This window comes from Coregonus lavaretus (assembly GCF_964263955.1).
Source record: "Coregonus lavaretus genome assembly, chromosome: 11".
Classification (NCBI taxonomy): Eukaryota; Metazoa; Chordata; class Actinopteri; order Salmoniformes; family Salmonidae; genus Coregonus; species Coregonus lavaretus.
In genome coordinates, this window is record NC_139998.1 from 49,096,233 (window position 1) to 49,119,309 (window position 23,077).

A 23,077-nucleotide genomic window follows, 5' to 3' on the forward strand; every position below is an offset into this window, starting at 1 on the left:
CGCGCCCGGGGGCCGAAAGAGGGAGGGAGGGAGGGAGAGAGGGATAAAAGGAGAGAGAAGGAGCGAGAAAGGCCACCGTGGCTGAGTCCCAAATGTCACCATATTCCCTTAATAGTACACTACTTTTCACCAAGGCCCAAAGGGTTCTGGTCAAAAGTAGTGCACTATATAGGGAATAGGGTGCCATTTGGGACGCATACAATGACTCTCTCCTGGGGTACCAGGTCTGAAGGGAACTGGGAAGAGGAGCAGGTGGGGCTATGCTACTGTGCTTTAGGGCTTGAAGGGGCTTTGAGGATTTGATGGGTTCATCATGCTAGAACGGTGTGTTCTCACTTCTCAGGGTCATTATAGCTTTGAAGAGGTAGATATGTGTGTGAATACTGGAGAGGTTTCACTGTGTTAGTCCAGAGTCATATAGAGATTTTGGCATAGTCAGATGAACTTGTGGATAGCATTTTTGTGTCTCTGTGTACAGTAAGAAGGAAGTTAGAGGTAGTTTCGCGAGCCATTGCTAACTAGTGCTAGCACAATAACTGTGTGCTAGCAGTTACCCATAGACCAGCGGTTCTCAACAGTTTTTTTTGTTTTTTTTGGGGGTAGATCAGCTTTAATATTGCAGATAAACTGTAACTTCCATCAATGTAATTGTCTGCATCACTTCCAATCCCCCATATGTTTTTTTCCCGCATTCATATAAAAACAAATGTCCCTCTTTCAAAGATAATTCGTAAAAATCCAAATAACTTCACAGATTTTAATTGTAAAGGGTTTAAACACTGTTTCCCATGCTTGTTCAATGAACCACAAACAATTAATGAACATGCAAGCTTACAGACGGTAGGCAATTAAGGTCACAGTTATGAAAACGTATGACACTAAAGAGGCCTTTCTACTGACTCTGAAAAACACCAAAAGAAAGATGCCCAGGGTCCCTGCTCATCTGCGTGAACGTGCCTTAGGCATGCTGCAAGGAGGCATGAGGACTGCAGATGTGGCCAGGGCAATAAATTGCAATGTCCATACCGTGAGACGCCTAAGAAAGCACTACAGGGAGACAGGACGGAGAGCTGATCGTCCTCGCAGTGGCACACTACGTGTAACAACACCTGCACAGGATCGGTACACCAGACATCACCGGCAACAACGTCGCCTATTGGCACAAACCCACCATCACTGGTCCAGACAGGACTGGCAAAAAGTGCTCTTCACTGATGAGTTGCGGTTTTGTCTCACCAGAGGTGATAGTCGGATTCGCGTTTATTGTCGAAGGAATGAGCGTTACACCGAGGCCTGTACTCTGGAGCGGGATCGATTTGGAGGTGGAGGGTCCGTCATGGACTGGGGCGGTGTGTCACAGCATCATCGGACTGAGCTTGTTGTCATTGCAGGCAATCTCAACGCTATGCATTACAGGGAAGACATCCTCCACCCTCATGTGGTACCCTTCCTGCAGGCTCATCCTTACATAACCCTCCAGCATGACAATGCCACCAACCATACCGCTCGTTCTGTGCGTGATTTCCTGCAAGACAGGAATGTCAGTGTTCTGCCATGGCCAGCGAAGAGCCCGGATCTCAGTCCCATTGAGCACGTCTGGGACCTGTTGGATCGGAGGGTGAGGGCTGGGGCCATTCACCCCAGAAATGTCTGGGAACTAGCAGGTGCCTTGGTGGAAGAGTGGGGTAACATCTCACAGCAAGAACTGGCAAATATGGTGCAGTCCATGAGGAGGGGATGCACTGCAGTACTTAATGCAGCTGGTGGCCACACCAGACACTGACTGTTACTTTTCATTTTGACCCCCCCCCCCCCCTTTGTTCAGGGACACATTATTCAATTTCTGTTAGTCACATGTCTGTGGAAATTGTTCAGTTTATGTCTCAATTGTTGAATCTTGTTATGTTCATACAAATATTTACACATGTTAAGTTTGCTGAAAATAAACGCAGTTGACAGTGATACACATATACACACACACACACACACATATATACATATACACACACACACACACACACACACACACACACACACACACATACATACACACACACACACACACACATAAACATCATTTTTTAAAAATATATTTTCCAACCCCACCACACCTCCCCTAATTGGAGTAAACTAGTGAACAACAACGCTTAGGCCTTTACTTCCAACTTATACATACTATATACATTTTATGGACACAGTCAATTTCACAATAATTATATTTTGTTTATTTTTACTCCTGAACTTCCTCTACCCTCATCCTCTTCGATCATTTTCATGATGTCCAACCGGTTTGCTTCTACAGTGCCTTCCAAAAGTATTCATCCCCCTTGGCGTTTTTCCTATTTTGTTGCATTACAACCTCTAATTTAAATTGATTTTTATTTGGATTTCATGTAATGGACTTACACAAAATTGTCCAAATTGGTGAAGTGAAATGAAAAAAATTACTTGTTTCAGAAAATTATAAAAAATAAATAACGGAAAAGTGGTGCGTGCATATGTATTCACCCCCTTTGCTATGAAGCCCCTAAATAAGATCTGGTGCAACCAATTACCTTCAGAAGTCACATAATTAGTTAAATAAGTGTCACATGATCTGTCACATGATCTCAGTATATATACACCTTTTCTGAAAGGCCCCAGAGTCTACCACACCACTAAGCAAGGGGCACCACCAAGCTAGCGGCACCATGAAGACCAGGGAGCTCTCCAAACAGGTCAGGGACAAAGTTGTGGAGAAGTACAGATCAGGGTTGGGTTATAAAAAAATATCAGAAACTTTGAATATCCCACGGAGCACCATTAAATCCATTATTAAAAAATGGAAAGAATATGGCACCACAACAAACCTGCCAAGAGAGGGCCACCCACCAAAACTCACGGACCAGGCAAGGAGGGCATTAATCAGAGAGGCAACAAAGAGACCCCTGAAGGAGCTGCAAAGCTCCACAGCGGAGATTGGAGTTTCTGTCCATAGGACCACTTTAAGCCGTACACTCCACAGAGCTGGGCTTTACAGAAGAGTGGCCAGAAAAAGGCCATTGCTTAAAGAAAATAATAAGCAAACACGTTTGGTGTTCGCCAAAAGGCATGTGGGAGACTCCCCAAACATATGGAAGAAGGTACTCTGGTCAGATGAGATTAAAATTGAGCTTTTTGGCCATCAAGGAAAATGCTATGTCTGGCGCAAACCCAACACCTCATCACCCAGAGAACACCATCCCACAGTGAAGCACGTGGTGGCAGCATCATGCTGTGGGGATGTTTTTCATCGGCAGGGACTGGGACACTGGTCAGAAGTGAAGGAATGATGGATGGCGCTAAATACAGGGAAATTCTTGAGAGAAACTTGTTTCAGTCTTCCAGAGATTTGAGACTGGGACTAAGGTTTACCTTCCAGCAGGACAATTACCTAAATCAACACGAGTGGTTTAAAGGGAAACATTTAAATGTATTGGAATGGCCTAGTCAAAGCCCAGACCTCAATCCAATTGAGAATCTGTGGTATGACTCAAAGAATGCAGTACACCAGCGGAACCCATCCAAACTTGAAGGAGCTGGAGCAGTTTTGCCTTGAAGAATGGGAAAAAATCCCAGTGGCTTGATGTGCCAAGCTTATAGAGACATACCCCAAGAAACTTGCAGCTGTAATTGCTGCAAAGGGGGGGGGGGGTGAATAGTGGTAGGCATGTTGTGTAAATCAAATGATACAAACCCCCAAAAAATCCATTTTAATTCCAGGTTGTAAGGCAACAAAATAGGAAAATTGCCAAGGGGGGTGAATACTTTCGCAAGCCTCTGTCTATGCCATATCTTTCAAACTGTGCTCTTTCACAAAAGTTCTCAACCTATAACATATATACTTATTATGGACACAGTATGTTTTACTTACTTATAGTTATTTTGTTGTTATTAGTTATTAGTCCCAACCTTCAGCTCCATTCAACCCCTCCCATCTACAGTTGAAGTCGGAAGTTTACATGCACTTAGGTTGGAGTCATTAAAACTCGTTTTTCTACCACTCCACAAATTTCTTGTTAACAAACTATAGTTTTGGCAAGTCGGTTAGGACATCTACTTTGTGCATGACACAAGTAATTTTTCAAACAGTTGTTTACAGACAGATTATTTCACTTATAATTCACTGTTTCACAATTCCAGTGGGTCAGAAGTTTACATACACTAAGTTGACTGTGCCTTTAAACAGCTTGGAAAATTCCAGAAAATGATGTCATGGCTTTAAAAGCTTCTGATAGGCTAATTGACATCATTTGAGTCAATGAGAGGTGTACCTGTGGATGTATTTCAAGGCCTACCTTCAAACTCAGTGCCTCTTTGCTTGACATCATGGGAAAACCAAAGAAATCAGCCAAGACCTCAGAAAAAAAATTGTAGACCTCCACAAGTCTGGTTCATCCATGGGAGCAATTTCCAAACGCCTAAAGGTACCACGTTCATCTGTACAAACAATAGTACGCAAGTATAAACACCATGGGACCACGCAGCCGTCATACCGCTCAGGAAGGAGACGCGTTCGGTCTCCTAGAGATGAACGTACTTTAGTGCGAAAAGTGCAAATCAATCCCAGAACAACAGCAAAGGACCTTGGAGATGCTGGAGGAAACAGGTTCAAAAGTATCTATATCCACAGTAAAATGAGTCCTATATCGACCTAACCTGAAAGGCCGCTCAGCAAGGAAGAAGCCACTGCTCCAAAACCACCATAAAAAAGCCAGACTATGGTTTGCAACTGCACATGGGGACAACATTTTTACTAAGATTAAATGTCAGGAATTGTGAAAAACTGAGTTTAAATGTATTTGGCTAAGGTGTATGTAAACTTCCGACTTAACACCATCCATATTGGATTTCTTTTTGCCATATATTTCGTAATCTGTACTGTGATGTTTCACAAAAGTACTGAACCCTTCTATTCTCATTGTTTCTACAGATTGTAAATCGAAAGTAAACATTACTAAAAGTATTATTATATTATTGATCGATTGACTAGGACTTTTCAGATCACCCAGTAGTGCTATCTGCAGGGTTAGCTCCAGGTAAATATTGCAATCCTTAAGCCATTCCTGGACCTGTGACCAAAAACAAGCTACAAACGTACAGTACCAGAACAAATGATCTAATGATTCTGTCTCTTCGCAGCAAAATCTGCAGAGCTGGGAAGATTGTATCCCCATATAAATAACATTCTATTGGTAGCAAGAATTTTGTATAATAATTTAAATTGAAAAAATCTAAGTTTTGAATCCGGCGTTGCTATGCGTATCAGTTCATAAACCATTTACAATTATTTTTTTTACCATGGAATTGGTACGTCAAAAATCTCTTCCCAACTATTTTGCAATCTATATGGGAAGGCTGTCAATCCTTTGGTCCTGAAATGAAACACTTTTTTATTTATCACAATTTTCTTTAACCAATTATGGTTTTAATGCAAGGCCGACAGACAAGTTCCTTACTTTTTCCCCTATCCACTTTCCTCTTCTATTGTTGTGGTAATGCTGCAATTAGTTCTCAACTGGTTTTGCCTCGGGACCCAACTTGAACCAGGTTGTCTCAGTCACGACGCAATATTATACATTGTGGAAAAAAAACACCAAAATACAATCTGGAAAACTATTTTTTATGCTATATTGATAGTAAAAGTAGCAATTACATGACAAGGGAACAACACTCCCACCTCTTTCATTGTCAATAATAACATTTTGATGTAGAATGCTAATAAACTCACTGGTTTGAGACCACAAAATCAACCAGAAATAGCGCTGCTAATGGCTCTATATTAGAGATTCAATTATTAGATTCAATTATTAAAAAATGTAAGTTCATTATCATTTCTACACACTTTCTACCTGCTTTAAGTCATTTAAGTTCAGACTGGAGTATAAAAAATGTAATTAAAAAAAGTTTTTTGTTTTATACCCGCGACCCATTCAAAACCTCCTGCAAGACCCACAAGTTGAAAATCACTGCCATAGACTTCCAGTCATTGCGCTAATGCTAGTTAGCAATTGCGCTAGTTAGCAACTTCCTTCAAACTGCAACCAGACATAAAAATGGTATCCACGAGTTCATCTGACTCTGGGGAAGTAGATAAAGCCCTACTCCTACTCCAAAATCCCAAAGAATCCCTTTAAGTTTAGTTTACCAATAGCAGGTTGGTAATGGTCTGTGTTGTGGTAAGGAATAGGGCTAAGGTAAAGACCAGTGTTGGGGTAGGAGTAGGGCTAAGGTAAGGACCAGTGTTGGGATTAGGAGTCGTGTTAAAATGAGTCTTAACACTAGTGTTGGGTCAATTGTGGGGCTTCTTAACTTCTTACCTCACACAACAGCAGGTCAGTGATGTGGAAGACCATGCAGAGGGGGAACTTGGCTGTGAAGAGCGTGAGGAACCACTGAGAGGCATACATGTGAGCTTCCAGATTGAGCTCCTGGAAGTGGGACCAGAGTTCTGGGAGTTGTTCCTGGAGATAGGAAATAAGAGGAGAGGAAACCACTCAGTAAGAAGAAAGAGGAGTTAATTTCACAGTACTCATCAATCTACACACAATACCCCATAATGACAAAGCAAAAACAGGTTTGTAGAAATGTTAGATTTTTTTTTTTACATATACAACTAAAGTATCACATTAACATAAGTACTCAGACCTCACTCAGTACTTTGTTAAAGCACCTTTGGCAGCGATTACAGCATCGAGTCTTCTTGGGTATGACGCTACAAGCTTGGCACACCTGTATTTGGGGAGTTTCTCCCATTCTTCTCTGCAGTTCCTCTCAAGCTCTGTCAGGTTGGATGGGGAGCATCGCTGCACAGCTATTTTCAAGTCTCTCCAGAGATGTTCAATCAGGTTCAAGTCTGGGCTCTGGCTGGACCACTCAAGGACATTCAGAAACTTGTCCCGAAGCCACTCCTGCATTGTCTTGGCTGTGTGCTTAGGGTTGTTGTCCTGAGCGCTGAGGTCCTGAGCGCTCTGGAGCAGGTTTTCATCAAGGATCTCTCTGTACTATGCTCCGTTCATCTTTTCCTCGATCCTGACTAGTCTCCCAGTCCCTACCACTGAAAAACATCCCCACAGCATGATGCTGCTACCACCATGCTTCACCGTAGGGATGGTGCCAGGATTCCTCCAAACGTGACGCTTGACATTCAGTCCAAAGAGTTCAATCTTGCTTGCATCAGGCCAGAGAATCTTGTTTCTCATGGTCTGAGAGTCTTTAGGTGCCTTTTGGCAAACTCCAAGCGGGCTTGATTGGTGGAGTGCTGCAGAGATGGTTGTCCTTCTGGAAGGTTCTCTCATCTCCACAGAGGAACTCTGGAGCTCTGTCAGAGTGACCATCGGGTTCTTGGTCACCTCCCTGACCAAGGCCCTTCTCCCCCGATTGCTCAGTTTGGCCAGGCGGCCAGCTCTAGGAAGAGTCTTGGTGGTTCCAAACTTCTTCCATTTAAGAATGATGGAGGCCACTGTGTTCTTGGGGCCTTCAATGCTGCAGATTTTTTTTGGTACCCTTCCCCAGACCTGTGCCTCGACACAATCCTGTCTCGGAGCTCTACAGACAATTCCTTCGACCTCATGGCTTGGTTTTTGCTCTGACATGCACTGTCAACTGTTGGACCTTATATAGACAAATCAAATCATGTCCAATCAATTGAATTTACCACAGGTGGACTCCAATCAAGTTGTAGAAACATCTCAAGGATGATCAATGGAAACAGGATGCACAAGCTCAATTTCGAGTTTCATAGCAAAGGGTCTGAATACCTACGTATTTCAGTTTTTTATTTTGAATGTGCTAAACTGTCTAAAAAAAACGTTTTTGCTTTGTCATTATGGGGTATTGTGTGTAGATTGCTGATATGTACTTATTTTCTAATCAATTTTAGAATAAGGCTGTAACGTAACAAAATGTGGAAAAAGTCAAGGGGTCTGAATATTTTCAGAAGGCACTGTATATACCAATACATTGATTGACAGACTAATAGTGTAAATCAGTCAAGTCAGTCAGTCAATCAATCAGTCAAGCAAGCGATCATCATCACAGCTCAGAAAGCACCGTCAGAGAGAGGGAGTGAGTGAAGGAGAGAGAGCTGGAGAGAGAAGAGAAAGAGAAACTGGCTTGATTCCACCTGTATGCCAACCCTTAGCGATTAACGCTAATACTCCTTAGCCTTGGGGAGCTTGTCAATACAGTGCTGAAAAAAACCTACTTAGTGGAGGCTAAAATGGATTTCCGTACAAAATTAAACTCCAATTTGGAGTGGATTTACCCTAATAACGAACCTAAGGCTAGCCCTAACAAGAATAGAGTCAGTCAGCACTCTTCAAGCTGGAATCCTTAATGGTGAAACTGCTACATCCGATGCGCAACGCATTCCCAGCGCTCCCTGCCTCTGCTTCATCAACAAAACAAAAACAATAATGTCCGTGGGGCGGACAGTGGCGCCGTTTACCCCTACTGCGGATTCCAACGTTAAGGTGCATAGAGCATGGGTAAGTGTCTGCAGATACATGTGTGTGCACATACACACGCATGCAAGAACACACAGACACACACAAACACAACCATCCAGTCTCATGACCACAATCATTATGTGACATTTTGTTAGGTTTGACGTTTTTCAGAGGGCTTTAGAGATGCGGGCGGACTAACCTGGAGCAGTCGTTCCAGCTGGTAGAACTTGCAGTGCAGATCCTCAAAGTTGTTCTTGTAGAGTTCCCTCAGGCCGTACTCATACATAATCCTCCCCAGCACACAGAACGCCTGCTCCTCAGGCATCTACATCCACAGGACGAAACAAAACCAGTGGGGGTTAGCTAGAATATACCAACGGAGGAATGAGAGAAGGAGAGGTCTGAGATATGGGAGGTGAAGCGACAATTGTTTCATTTTATCCTTTGACTTGTTAGATTTTTATGAGATCGATATATATATATATATATATATATATATATATATATATATATATACACATATATATATATATATATATATATATATATATATATATATATATATATATATATATATATATATATATATATATACACATATATATATATATATATATATATACACACACACACACACAGTGGGGAAAAAAAGTATTTAGTCAGCCACCAATTGTGCAAGTTCTCCCACTTAAAAAGATGAGAGAGGCCTGTAATTTTCATCATAGGTACACGTCAACTATGACAGACAAAATGAGGGAAAAAAATCCAGAAAATCACATTGTAGGATTTTTTATGAATTTATTTGCAAATTATGGTGGAAAATAAGTATTTGGTCAATAACAAAAGTTTCTCAATACTTTGTTATATACCCTTTGTTGGCAATGACACAGGTCAAACGTTTTCTGTAAGTCTTCACAAGGTTTTCACACACTGTTGCTGGTATTTTGGCCCATTCCTCCATGCAGATCTCCTCTAGAGCAGTGATGTTTTGGGGCTGTCGCTGGGCAACACGGACTTTCAACTCCCTCCAAAGATTTTCTATGGGGTTGAGATCTGGAGACTGGCTAGGCCACTCCAGGACCTTGAAATGCTTCTTACGAAGCCAGTCCTTCGTTGCCCGGGCGGTGTGTTTGGGATCATTTTCACTCAAAATCTCACGATACATGGCCCAGAGGAGCCTCTTAAAGAAGAAGTTACAGTCCTCTCTCATCTTTTTAAGTGGGAGAACTTACACAATTGGTGGCTGACTAAATACTTTTTTCCCCCACTGTATATAAATAGAGAGAGAGGCCTGTAATTTTCATCATAGGTACACGTGAACTATGACAGACAAATTGAAGAAACAATTTTCCAGAAAATCACATTGTAGGATTTTTAATGAATTTATTTGCAAATTATGCTGGAAAATAAGTATTTGGTCACCTACAAACAAGCAAGATTTCTTGCTCTCACAGACCTGTAACTTCTTCTTTAAGAGGCTCCTCTGTCCTCCACTCGTTACCTGTATTAATGGCACCTGTTTGAACTTGTTAATAGTATAAAAGACACCTGTCCACAACCTCAAACAGTCACACTCCAAACTCCACTATGGCCAAGACCAAAGAGCTGTCAAAGGACACCAGAAACAAAATTGTAGACCTGCACCAGGCTGGGAAGACTGAATCTGCAATAGGTAAGCAGCTTGGTTTGAAGAAATCAACTGTGGGAGCAATTATTAGGAAATGGAAGACATACAAGACCACTGATAATCTCCCTCGATCTGGGGCTCCACGCAAGATCTCACCCCGTGGGGTCAAAATGATCACAAGAACGGTGAGCAAATATCCCAGAACCACACGGGGGGACCTAGTGAATGACCTGCAGAGAGCTGGGACCAAAGTAACAAAGCCTACCATCAGTAACACACTACGCCGCCAGGGACTCAAATCCTGCAGTGCCAGACGTGTCCCCCTGCTTAAGCCAGTACATGTCCAGGCCCGTCTGAAGTTTGCTAGAGTGCATTTGGATGATCCAGAAGAGGATTGGGAGAATGTCATATGGTCAGATGAAACCAAAATAGAACTTTTTGGTAAAAACTAAACTCGTCGTGTTTGGAGGACAAAGAATGCTGAGTTGCATCCAAAGAACACCATACCTACTGTGAAGCATGGGGGTGGAAACATCATGCTTTGGGGCTGTTTTTCTGCAAAGGGACCAGGACGACTGATCCGTGTAAAGGAAAGAATGAATGGGGCCATGTATCGTGAGATTTTGAGTGAAAACCTCCTTCCATCAGCAAGGGCATTGAAGATGAAACGTGGCTGGGTCTTTCAGCATGACAATGATCCCAAACACACCGCCCGGGCAACGAAGGCGTGGCTTCGTAAGAAGCATTTCAAGGTCCTGGAGTGGCCTAGCCAGTCTCCAGATCTCAACCCCATAGAAAATCTTTGGAGGAAGTTGAAAGTCCGTGTTGCCCAGCGACAGCCCCAAAACATCACTGCTCTAGAGGAGATCTGCATGGAGGAATGGGCCAAAATACCAGCAACAGTGTGTGAAAACCTTGTGAAGACTTACAGAAAACGTTTGACCTGTGTCATTGCCAACAAAGGGTATATAACAAAGTATTGAGAAACTTTTGTTATTGACCAAATACTTATTTTCCACCATAATTTGCAAATAAATTCATTAAAAATCCTACAATGTGATTTTCTGGATATTTTGTTCTCATTTTGTCTGTCATAGTTGACGTGTACCTATGATGAAAATTACAGGCCTCTCATCTTTTTAAGTGGGAGAACTTGCACAATTGGTGGCTGACTAAATACGTTTTTCCCCCACTGTATATAATGTCAACATTTCAGCTCTAAGGCTTTTCTTAATAAACAATACACTGCCATAAACAGGAGTAGGAGGAATGATTGGTGGAGTCTCTTGTCACTTGAAAGTGTTGTTTTATGTGGATTGAGAGGGAGGTTTTCTTAGACCCATGAAGAAGAGTTAGGAGACAGTTGGAGCAGAGGGAAAAGTGAGAGAGGGACTAAAAGAGAAAGGAGGATGAAGTGTGTGAGGGAGTGAGAAACAAGGTGAGAATCTGGTGAGTGTTTGAAAGAAAACCAGAAGGTGGGAGTGTCAGTGTGAAAGATAAAGGGGGTGAGTATTGCCCCCCCCCCCCTTTAATACACAAACAGTGCGTGTGAGTGTGAGTGACAGTGAGAGAGAGCGAGAGAGAGACCCACCCACACGCAGAGAGAGTGGTAGATATTTAATCAGATAGACCATGTGTGTGTCCTGGGCTGAATGGGCCATTAAATATTCTGGACACCTCTCTTCCACTTCTCCCCCTCTCTCTCCCCCTTCTCTTCTATCACTCTACTCCTCCTTCCATCCCTCGTTCTCTCTTTCACACCTTGCTCACCTTTTCATCTCCTCCCTCCATCCTCTCTCCACTTCTCCCTCCATCCTCGCTCCACTTCTCCCTCCATCCTCTCTCCACTTCTCCCTCCATCCTCTCTCCACTTCTCCCTCTCTCCACTTCTCCCTCCATCCTCTCTCCACTTCTCCCTCCATCCTCTCTCCACTTCTCCCTTCATCCTCTCTCCACTTCTCCCTCCATCCTCTCTCCACTTCTCCTCCCATCCTCTCTCCACTTCTCCTCCCATCTCTTCTCCTCCCATCCTCTCTCCACTTTTCCCTCCATCTCTTCTCCCTCTATCTCTTCTCCCTCCATCCTCTCTCCACTTCTCCTCCCACCCTCTCTCCACTTCTCCCTCCATCTCTCTTTTATTACTGCTCCACTCATCCTCACTCTATCCCTCTGCACTTTTCCCTTCCATACTTCTCCTTCCATCTCGATATATCACTCATCCGCTCTCCCTCCTTCCTACCTCCCACCTCCTCTCAGATTTACTGTCCTGTTGTTCACTTATTCACTCCGTTCCTGCTGCACTCTCCTCCCTCTGTTCCACCTGAACTTTCCTTCTTTCTCTCTCCTCTGTTCTCACTATCAGTCCCAATACAACTGAATCTTAATAAGTGCACTTTGGATAAGTGTAAACTCTGCGCTCTGCAATAGTTTCTCCAGAGCCAATGTAATGCCTTTTTATTATTTAATTAAATTGTCTGTCACAACAGTGCAGACTTCATTCTCAACATCTCTCTATGGGTTCCATAGACGCTGTGTAGACGTTGTATTGAGGTTTGAGCCCCACTTACATGCAGTAGCAGCACTGCAGCCAGGAAGGACTGTCCCTGACAGTAGCCAATCTCCTCATCATAGACTGAATAGGCCTGGAACACAAAGCAGAGAGCGAATAACATTAGCCACCTCCTACCATGCATAAGAGGCTGTGTGTGTGTAACATGCATGTAACATACTGAGCAAGTAGTTTGTGTTTGTTAAAATGTGACACACCAAATATTCACTTTAGGAATGATCACTCCTCTGCAGTTCAAAAGGTGTATAAATATTCCGGAGGGTAAGTCCTTCTCACAGTAGATACTAGGGTGTTCGTTTGTTATTTGTGGTTTTAAATTTGCTCAACGACTGCAGTTTTAGATTCATTTTCAACTGTCTGTTTTGAAAGCCTTTTAAGTGCGTAGACTATACTAAAAAAATCTAATGGTCTTTGTCACGTACACAGTTTCCAGCAGGTATAAAAGGTGCAGTGAAATGCTTTACAGTATATAGCACTATCAGCTCGCTCACATCGATAGTACATGTTGAGTTGGGAGAGGAACATTCGCACACCTCATACAGCATAGAAAGCATATTTCCTTTGTTTCTTGCTGAAAGCCTTTCGGGACCATCTTTATCTGAGTGACTTTAATCTTGCTGGGCCAATCAAGAGATGCAAAGCTTCGCAAAGCCCTGTTTTCAAAGGGCAGATTTAACAACAGGGAGGGAGGGAGGAGAGAGCGAGCGAGAGAGAGAGAGAGAGAGAGAGACGGCTCCCTGGTTCTGTCTTCTTCAAAGCACAGTTGGCAAAACAGCCTCCTCGAAATCTACAGTTTGGGGAATCACCCTATTGCAGGGAAAGATGAAAAGACATACAGTGCATTCGGAAAGTATTCAGACCCCTTGACTTTTTCCACGTTACAGTCTTATTCTAAAATTGATATTATTTTTTTTATATAATCAATCTACACACAATAACCCATAATGACAAAGCAAAAACATGTTTTTAGAAATATCACATTTAGATAAGTATTCAGACAATTTACTCAGTACTTTTTTGAAGCACCTTTGGCAGCAATTACAGCCTCGAGTCTTCTTGGGTATGACACTTGGCACAGCTGTATTTGGGGAGTTTCTCCCATTCTTCTCTGCAGATCCTCTCAAGCTCTGTCAGGTTGGATGGGAGCGTCACTGCACAGCTATTTTCAGGGTTCTCCAGAGATGGTTGATCGGGTTCAAGTCCGGGCTCTGGCTGGGCCACTCAAGGACATTCAGAGACTTGTCCCGAAGCCACTCCTGCGTTGTCTTGGCTGTGTGCGTAGGGTCGTTGTCCTGTTGGAAGGTGAACCATCACCCCAGTCTGAGGTCCTGAGCGCTCTGGAGCAGGTTTTCATCAAGGATCTCTCTGTACTTTGCTCCGTTCATCTTTCCCTCGATCCTGACTAGTCTCCCAGTCCCTGCCGCTGAAAAACATCCCCACAGCATGATGCTGCCACCATGCTTCACCGTAGGGATAGTGCCAGGTTTCCTCCAGACGTGATGCTTGGCATTCAGGTCAAAGAGTTCAATGTTGGTTTGATCAGACCAGAGAATTTTGTTTATCATGTCTGAGAGTCCATTAGGTGCCTTTTGGCAAACTCCAAGGAGGGCTGTCATGTGCCTTTTAGTCAGGAGTGGCTTCCGTCTGGCCACTCTACCATAAAGGCCTGATTGGTGCAGAGATGGTTGTCCTTCTGGAAGGTTCTCTCATCTCCACAGAGGAACTCTGGAGTTCTGTCAGAGTGACCATCGGGTTCTTGGTCACCTTCCTGACCAAGGCCCTTCTCCCCCGATTGCTCAGTTTGGCCGGGGGCCAGATCTAGGAAGAGTCTTGGTGGTTCCAAACTTCTTCCATTTAAGAATGGAGGAGGCCACTGTAGTCTTGGGAACCTTCAATGCTGCAGACATGCTTTGGTACCCTTCCCCAGATCTGTGCCTCGACACAATTCTGTCTCTGAGCTCTACGGACAATTCCTTCGACCTCATGGCTTGGTTTTTGCTCTGACATGCACTGTCAACTGTGGCACTTTATATAGACAGGTGTGTGCCTTTCCAAATCATGTCCAATCAATTGAATTTACCACAGGTGGATTCCAATCAAGTTGTAGAAACATCTCAAGGATGATCAATGGAAACAGGATACACCTGAGCTCAATTTCGAGTCTCATAGCAAAGGGTCTGAATACTTACGTAAATAAGGTATTACTGGTTTTTATTTTATTTTACGTTTGAAAAAAATTCTAAAAACCTGTTTTTGCTTTGTCATTATGGGGTATTATGTGTAGATTGATAGGGATTTTTTTCTTTTTTAATCCATTTTAGAATAAGGCTGTAACACAACAAAATGTGGAAAAAGTCAAGGGGTTTGAATACTTTCCGAATGCACTGTACACTTTACATCTCAAATGACACCCTACTCTCCACAATACCACAGATCGAACAATGAGACAGATATTTCACTGGATGTATAAATGTGAAGCATCCGGTTGGCGTTTTCACTTACTACCAAATATGGTAGTGAGAGGAAGCCCACTGGCTGGCTTGTTCTGCCCACTATGACTCATTTGTTCCCATTGGAATCGACAAGCTGTGGTCTATCTTGGTTTAGTCATAAAAAATCTTTGATAACACTGTGCTACTTTTGACCAGAGACTTGTGCCCTACTACTGGACATATTCGACGTCACTTGAACCTTCTGTCCCGAGGACCTACATAACAATGTCATAAGCAGGACATAATTTATGACATGAGCGGCTACGTGACTAACTAGCTCATCGATTCACACCATCAGTGTATACAGGGTTCTCATCAGCTGGCATCATGTAGTTTCTAGAGACTTGGTTCTGGGTGCAAAGATTAGCCATCTTGATTGTTTATGACATCCTCTGTCATAATTATTGGTGTAAAATATTAACCTTACCAAAGTGGATTCAAATAAAATCCATGGTTGACTATAATATTACATACATTATGTCAATGCGTCTTGATTGCTGTAACAACCTTTAAAATTGTATCTTGAATCCCCATCCATTGCTTTTAAAACAAAAATGGAATATGTTTATCTATTTGTTTCCCACCTGGTAGGGAATACAGATAGAAGTGTAATTGAGGAGCTATACTCCGCCAGGCTGTCTTGAGAGTGAGAGACATTTGATGGAGTGTTGCCATTCAGCCCGCTCTGCCACGTTTAGACGGATGTACAGTGCTAGATGGATGGGGGTCCAGGATAGATGACATCCCTATTTGTCAGTCGGGCCTCATTTCATTTGCTTAGGGACAGATTAACTGTGGCTGACTGTTGTGTATAATGATTATCTTTTGGAGTACAACCAATCACGTGGTGGAGAATTTGACCTAATGTTCACCATCGCCCTATTGTGGTCCTTTGTAGTGCAGATGGAAGAGCATAGCACTTGTAATGCCAGGGTAGTGGGTTCGATTTCTGGCACCACCAATATACGTAAAATGAATGCACACATGACTAAGTCGCTTTGGATAAAAGCGCCTGCTAAATGTAAAAATTATTTATATTATATTACCGTTTCCTCCTCTTCTGGGCCCGTATTCACGAAGGGTCTCAGAGTAGGAGTACTGATCTGGGATCAGTTTTGCCTTTTAGATCGTAATGATTTAAATTATAGGTACAGGGGGATGTGATTCTGGACTGTTTTTTGAATGCCCTAACACAATTCCTTCACAAGTTTTGAACTTACCTGGACAAAAAGCATTGTAGGAATAGAATGGGAGACAAAAGTACACGTCTCTTCAGGAACTAACCAACCCTATCAACAAGCAATCTACATGTATTGGCATACAATTGAGAGCCTGGCGCTAAACTGACCTACTTGGTAACATAAATGATGTTAAGACTTTCTGACACTTTGTGTGTGTGTGTGTGTGTGTGTGTGTGTGTGTGTGTACGCGTTTCATTCTGTTGTTTCACCACAGCATCCTTCTGTGTTCTCTGAAAAACTAGATGAAAGAATCTGTAGCATGGACGATACATTGGAGATAATTTACAGAAAGTACTGGACACAATTGAACACTATGAAAAATATGGGGAACCAGGCCTGCTATTCATAGCTGACTTTGAAAAGGCTTTGATAAAGTACGACTGGAGTTTATATATAAATGCCTGGAACATTTCAAATTAGGAGGATCTCTTATAAAATGGGTTAAATTCATGTATAGTAACCTTAGGTGTAAAATAGTAAATAATGTTATTTCTCAGAAAGTTTTAAACTGTCAAGAGGAGTAAAACAAGGTTGTCCACTATCGGCATATCTATTTATTATGGCCATCGAAATGTTAGCTATTAAAATCAGATCCAACACTAAGAAATACAACTTTTACATTACCGTGTAGTTTACCAATGACATGGTCTGATGGTGATGTGGATATACTTGGTATACATATCACGAAATAAATAAATGATCTCACTCCAATCAATTTTAATAGAAAGTTCTTGCTACCATGGAAAGGTAAATACCTGTCCATTTGTGGAAAGATCCCCCTGATTAACTCCTTAGTAATATCCCAGTTTACCTATTTGCTTATGGTCTTGCCTACAACTAGCGAAGAGTATTTTAAATTATATGTGGGAAAAAAAAGATTCAATATTAAAGCATTAGACCTCTCACTAAAGGCTTCCGTCATACAAAAGTTATACTTAAATCCGAACTGGTTCTCTAGCAAATTAGTAAGAATGTCTCACCCCATGTTCAAAGAATGGCCTTTTCCCCTTTATTCAGATTACAACCTAATAATAAAACAAATATTGTGGTTAAACTCAAATATACTAATTGATAAAAAAAACATTTTTATAAAAAAAAAATTAAAAAAAGAAAAAATGTATAATCTTCGTAAATGATATCATAGGTAGGACTGGTGGAGTTATGCAATTCAAATAAACCTACCATTAAAATTATAGACTGATCATTTCTTTGTCAGTGGACAAAGGTACAAAATCAGCAGGGGATCAAATACATGCAGCTAACAAAAACATATGGAAATGTCTGCTCTACCCAAAATGAAAACCAACTAATTGCAGCATTACCGCAAAAATGGAAGAGGAAAGTGGAAGGGGGAGAAAGTAAGGAACTTGTCTAACGGCCCTGCATTAAAGACCATAATTGGTTAAAGAAAATTGTGATAAATAAAAAAGTATACCAGTTTCATTTAAGGACCAAATAATTGACAGCCGTGCCATATAGATTACAAAATAGTTGGGAAGAGATTTGACATACCGATTCCATGGCACATTGTTTATGAACTGATACGCAAAACGACGCCGGATTCAAAACTTAGAATTTTCTATTTTAATTATTATACAAAATTCTTGCAATCAATAGAAATGTTATTTATATGGGGGACACAACCTTCCCAGCTCTGCAGATTTTGCTGCGAAGAGACCATCATTAGATAATTTGTTTTGGTACTGTCCATATGTAGCTTGTTTTTGGTTACAGATAGCGCTACTGGGTGATCTGAAAAGTCATAGTCAATCGATCAATAATGTACTCATACTTTTAGCAAAAATGTTTATTTTCTATTTACAATCTGTAGAAACAATAAGAATTGAAAGGTTCAGAACTTTTGTGAAACATCACAGCACAATTGAGAAATATATGGCAAATATAAATCCAATATAGATGGTGTTAAGAGATAGAAGGGAGGGGTTGAATGGAGCTGAAGGTTGGGACTAATAACAACTAATAACAAGATAATTAATGTAACACATACTGTGTCCGAAAAAACATATATAGGTTAAGAACTTTTGTGAAAGAGCACAGTTTGAAAGATATGGCAAATAGAAATCAAACCGGATAGACATCAGAAATAGATGGGAGAGGTTGAGGGTACAGGAAGGACAGGAGTAAATGACCTTCTCCCATTCCTCCTCTGGATCATCCAGATGGTCATCGGCAAACTTCAGACGGGCCTGGACATGCGCTGGCTTGAGCAGGGGGACCTTGCGTGCGCTACAGGATTTTAATCGATGACGGTGTAGTGTGTTACTAATGGTTTTCTTTGAGACTGTGGTCCCAGCTCTCTTCGGGTCATTGACCAGGTCCTGCCGTGTAGTTCTGGGCTGATCCCTCACCTTCCTCATGATCATTGATGCCCCACGAGGTGAGATCTTGCATGGAGCCCCAGACCGAGGGTGATTGACCGTCATCTTGAACTTCTTCCATTTTCTAATAATTGCGCCAACAGTTGTTGCCTTCTCACCAAGCTGCTTGCCTATTGTCCTGTAGCCCATCCCAGCCTTGTGCAGGTCTACAATTTTATCCCTGATCTCTGGTCTTGGCCATTGTGGAGAGGTTGGAGTCTGTTTGATTGAGTGTGTGGACAGGTGTCTTTTATACAGGTAACGAGTTCAAACAGGTGCAGTTAATACAGGTAATGAGTGGAGAACAGGAGGGCTTCTTAAAGAAAAACCAACAGGTCTGTGAGAGCCGGAATTCTTACTGGTTGGTAGGTGATTAAATACTTATGTAATGCAATAAAATGCAAATTAATTACTTAAAAACCATACAATGTGATTTTCTGGATTTTTGTTTTAGATTCCGTCTCTCACAGTTGAAGTGTACCTATGATAAAAATTACAGACCTCTACATGCTTTGTAAGTACGGAAACCTGCAAAATCGGCAGTGTATCAAATACTTGTTCTCCCCACTTGCATGGAGTCCCAGCCTGAGGGAGATTGACAGTTCTTTTGTGTTTCTTCCATTTGCAAATAATCGCACCAACTGTTATCACCTTCTCACCAAGCTGCTTGGCGATGGTCTTGTAACCCATTCCAGCCTTGTGTAGGTCTACAATCTTGTCCCTGACATCCTTGGAGAGCTCTTTGGTCTTGGCCATGGTGGAGAGTTTGGAATCTGATTGATTGATTGCTTCTGTGGACAGGTGTCTTTTATACAGGTAACAAGCTGAGATTAGGAGCACTCCCTTTAAGAGTGTGCTCCTAATCTCAGCTCGTTATCTGTATAAGACACCTGGGAGCCAGAAGTCTTTCTGATTGAGAGGAGGTCAAATACTTATTTCCCTCATTAAAATACATTTTTGTTGTTGTTATTCTGTCTCTCACTGTTCAAATAAACCTACCATTAAAATTATAGACTGATCATTTTTTTGTCAGTGGGCAAACTCAGCAGGGGATCAAATACTTTTTTCCCCTCACTGTATGTCTTCAGTATGTATCGGTTCATCATCTAAGTTAAGCTTTTAGCTGCTCCCGCAAGTGATCTAAGAATAGTTTTAGTGATACAGAAACACAAATTAATTCTGACAGCTACACTCCCCTACGTATTTATTTGGGGACTGAAGCTAAAACTATTTAAGTTTGCTCTATACTCTAGCATTTTGGGGTTCAGATCAAACGTTTCACATGAGGCGACAGTACAGAATGTCACCTTTTATTTGAGGGTTTTTCATACACACAAATTAAACATTTGATCTCAAATCCAAAATGCTGGAGTATAGAGCCAAATTAAAAGTTTTAGCTTCACTGTCCAAATAAAATAGGTAGGGGAGTGTACATGCTTTCATAAACGTCGACCAGTGTGCCATCCATCCGTACCTTACAGATCTTGTAGAGGGAGTCCTGTCCGTCTCCGTCAGTGTCTCTGAAGTAGTCGTGAGCGGGGAACGTCCGGTGGATGTCTCTGGTGATCACGCCGTCCTGGGCCGAGTCCTGCAACACAAAACAAGGGATGTGTAAGACATATGTGACTGTTTTACGCTATATACAAATGCAACTATAAATATGAAATGTGATTCTGTGTGAACACACAAACCACTATACTGTGTAAACACATGCATGGACGAACGGACAAAAAAAAGGCATATGAGTCCCATTGATGTAAGATCATTTTCATTTCCAACAGACTCTAAAGAGCTATTCCAGTCTTTTAATACCTACAAGCAACATGACTTATAGTCAGAGAGAAATGTATAATTGGATATTTTAACAATTTCTCAATACACCATACAACTTCACTAAACATTCTTGCGTTATTCAAATAGCTATAGTATGCACAAGGAAACATATTCAGAGGAACAACGCCACCCAACATGTTTAAGTCAGTAGACGAGAGAGAGAGAGAGAGAGAGAGAGAGACAGAGACAGAGACAGAGACAGAGAGAGAGAGAGAGAGAGAGAGAGAGAGAGAGAGAGAGAGAGAGAGAGACAGAGAGAGAGAGAGAGAGAGACAGAGAGAGAAAAAGAGAAAAAGAGAGAGACAGAAACCCCAGAAGGAGAAAGATAATTATATTTTCTGGTTTTCAGAGCATATTCTGTGTGAGCGCCTGGTGCTGTCCCATTCCACTCAGCTGCTGCCTGGGTTTTCTAATCTGCAGCGCAGCACTTCCTCCAGGATGACTGGCAGCCTTGCATTCTCACACTACCAACTGTGAGCTGCAGATAAAACAGGCCTCGGCACCCTGACGGCTCTGACTGGTGTGTGTGTGTGTGTGTGACAGAGTGCACAAGAGAAAGAAAGCAAAAATACACTGTCGTTCTCATTTGGTCTCTTTCTAGTTCACGTGTACCACAGAAGAGGAACTGCCAGGCAGGCCAGCCTTTGCGAGTTTGCGAGGCGCACGAGTCAAAACAAAATGCACCAAAGTAGATGACACTCAATTGTGTGTAATGGGGTTAATTGTGTGCAATGGAGTTAAAGTGAAGTGGAGGGAAGCACTGCTGACTGCTATTTCGCTGCTTCCCTCATCTCTCCAACTGAAAGCTACTCTTTATTTGGTCATCTGATCTCCCTCTTGTTCTGTGTTAGAAGTGGGAAATTGGGGGTTCTATTCAACCAAAGCCGATCACCGTCTTTTTCAGGATGAGGTAAAGAATGCCTTTCTCCAATTCTGATGAGAGCATTTTCGCTCTCTTTTGCTTCTTACATGAATTCAATGATGCCTTCTTCCAGTGGGAAAATAATATTTCAGACCTATCTCCGAGACCCAGGCTCCCGTTTGGCTTTAGTCAAAAGTAGTGCACTATATAGGGAATAGGGTGCCATTTGGGACACATCAATTCACAGCAGGATTGGATTTCATAGGACCCCGGGTCATGATTTGTGGTGGCTATTGAGCCGGTAAAAGCAGAGCCACTGGGGTGGAGGGGGGTCAAGGGTCAAACTGTTGTCAGCAGTGGGACACAGTCTCACCCCGCTCTGCAACCCTCTTCATGGTCAGATAGGACTGAGGTACTGCAGTAAGCCAGGGCTGGTCAATGCCTGGCATTAGCATCAACACACGGGCTAACATTACATTCAGATCACATTAGGTAGAAGTTGCCCTTGACCACAGGTCTAGAAGGTCTACTACAGCTGTATAAACCCTCATTATACACTGATCATACAAAACATTATGAACACCTGCTCTTTCCATGACAGACTGACCAGGTGAAAGCTATGATCCCTTATTAATGTCACTTGTTAAATCCACTTCAATCAGTGTAGATGAAGGGGAGGAGACAATTGAGACATGGATTGTGTATGTGTGCCATTCAGAGAGTGAATACCTTTGAACGGGGTATGATTTGTGACCAATACATTTGATTTGATTTGATTTAGTAGGTGCCGGCGCACCAGTTTGTGTCAAGAACTGCAACACTGCTGGCTTTTTCAAGCTCAACAGTTTCCCGTGTGTATCAAGAATGGTCCACCACCCAAAGGACATCCAGCCAACTTGACACAACTTTGGGAAGTATTGGACACCTTGTAGAGTCCATGCTCCGACGAATTGAAGCTGTTCTGAGGGCATTCTTAATGTTTTGTACACTCAGCGTAAGACATAACAGCTTAACCACAGGTCTAGAATCAGAATACAGCTGTATTATAAGACATTATATACATGTTTATAAAGCATTATATGGTACCGTCAGGTTTTAAGTGTTGCTGAAATATCATACTGAGGTAACAGATATGTGCAACGACAGTGTCCAACTCATAGAGGACCGGGTTACGACATACTACTATGATATAGGCCTTGTTTTGCTATGTTTCTGTCCAGCTAATGCTAATTGGATGTGCGTAGCTAGTAGCTTTCTTCCTATCATGCCAATACCCTAAGAACAGCTTAGGGAGCAACTGATTCATTTAAGGCAGCAAACAACAGACCGTTGAAGGGTTTCACTGTGGCTGCTGCTGCCAGCTTGGCACATGACAATCTGTAATGCTTTAACGAGATTGGAAACGAGGAGGAGGTATGACACACGACGCATTATGGGTGGGTTGGAACTAACCGTTTTATATTCGTCCATTACTAGAGCAAAAGCCATGGATATTTATTAGTGCAATGTGTCTTGGCATTTCTTGAGAGTATGAAGATAATATTAGAGTATAACAATATCATAGATACTAGCACGCACATGTAAATGCACGCACACCCACACACTCA

The 23,077-nt window shown here is 42.2% G+C and overlaps 1 protein-coding gene across 1 annotated transcript in view; it reads right to left on the minus strand.

Moving 5' to 3' along the window:
- The window catches only part of LOC311137243 (rab GTPase-activating protein 1-like), a gene marked incomplete at its 5' end in the record, with an annotated part of 195,819 nt that overhangs the window by 53,336 nt on the left and 119,406 nt on the right, over window positions 1-23,077 (minus strand). The window contains 4 exons of the mRNA XM_084171626.1: window positions 6,339-6,482; window positions 8,668-8,793; window positions 12,663-12,737; window positions 20,250-20,363. Of these exons, the coding sequence (XP_084027752.1) occupies window positions 6,339-6,482; window positions 8,668-8,793; window positions 12,663-12,737; window positions 20,250-20,363 (459 nt within the window). The remainder of the gene's footprint in view (window positions 1-6,338; window positions 6,483-8,667; window positions 8,794-12,662; window positions 12,738-20,249; window positions 20,364-23,077) is intronic.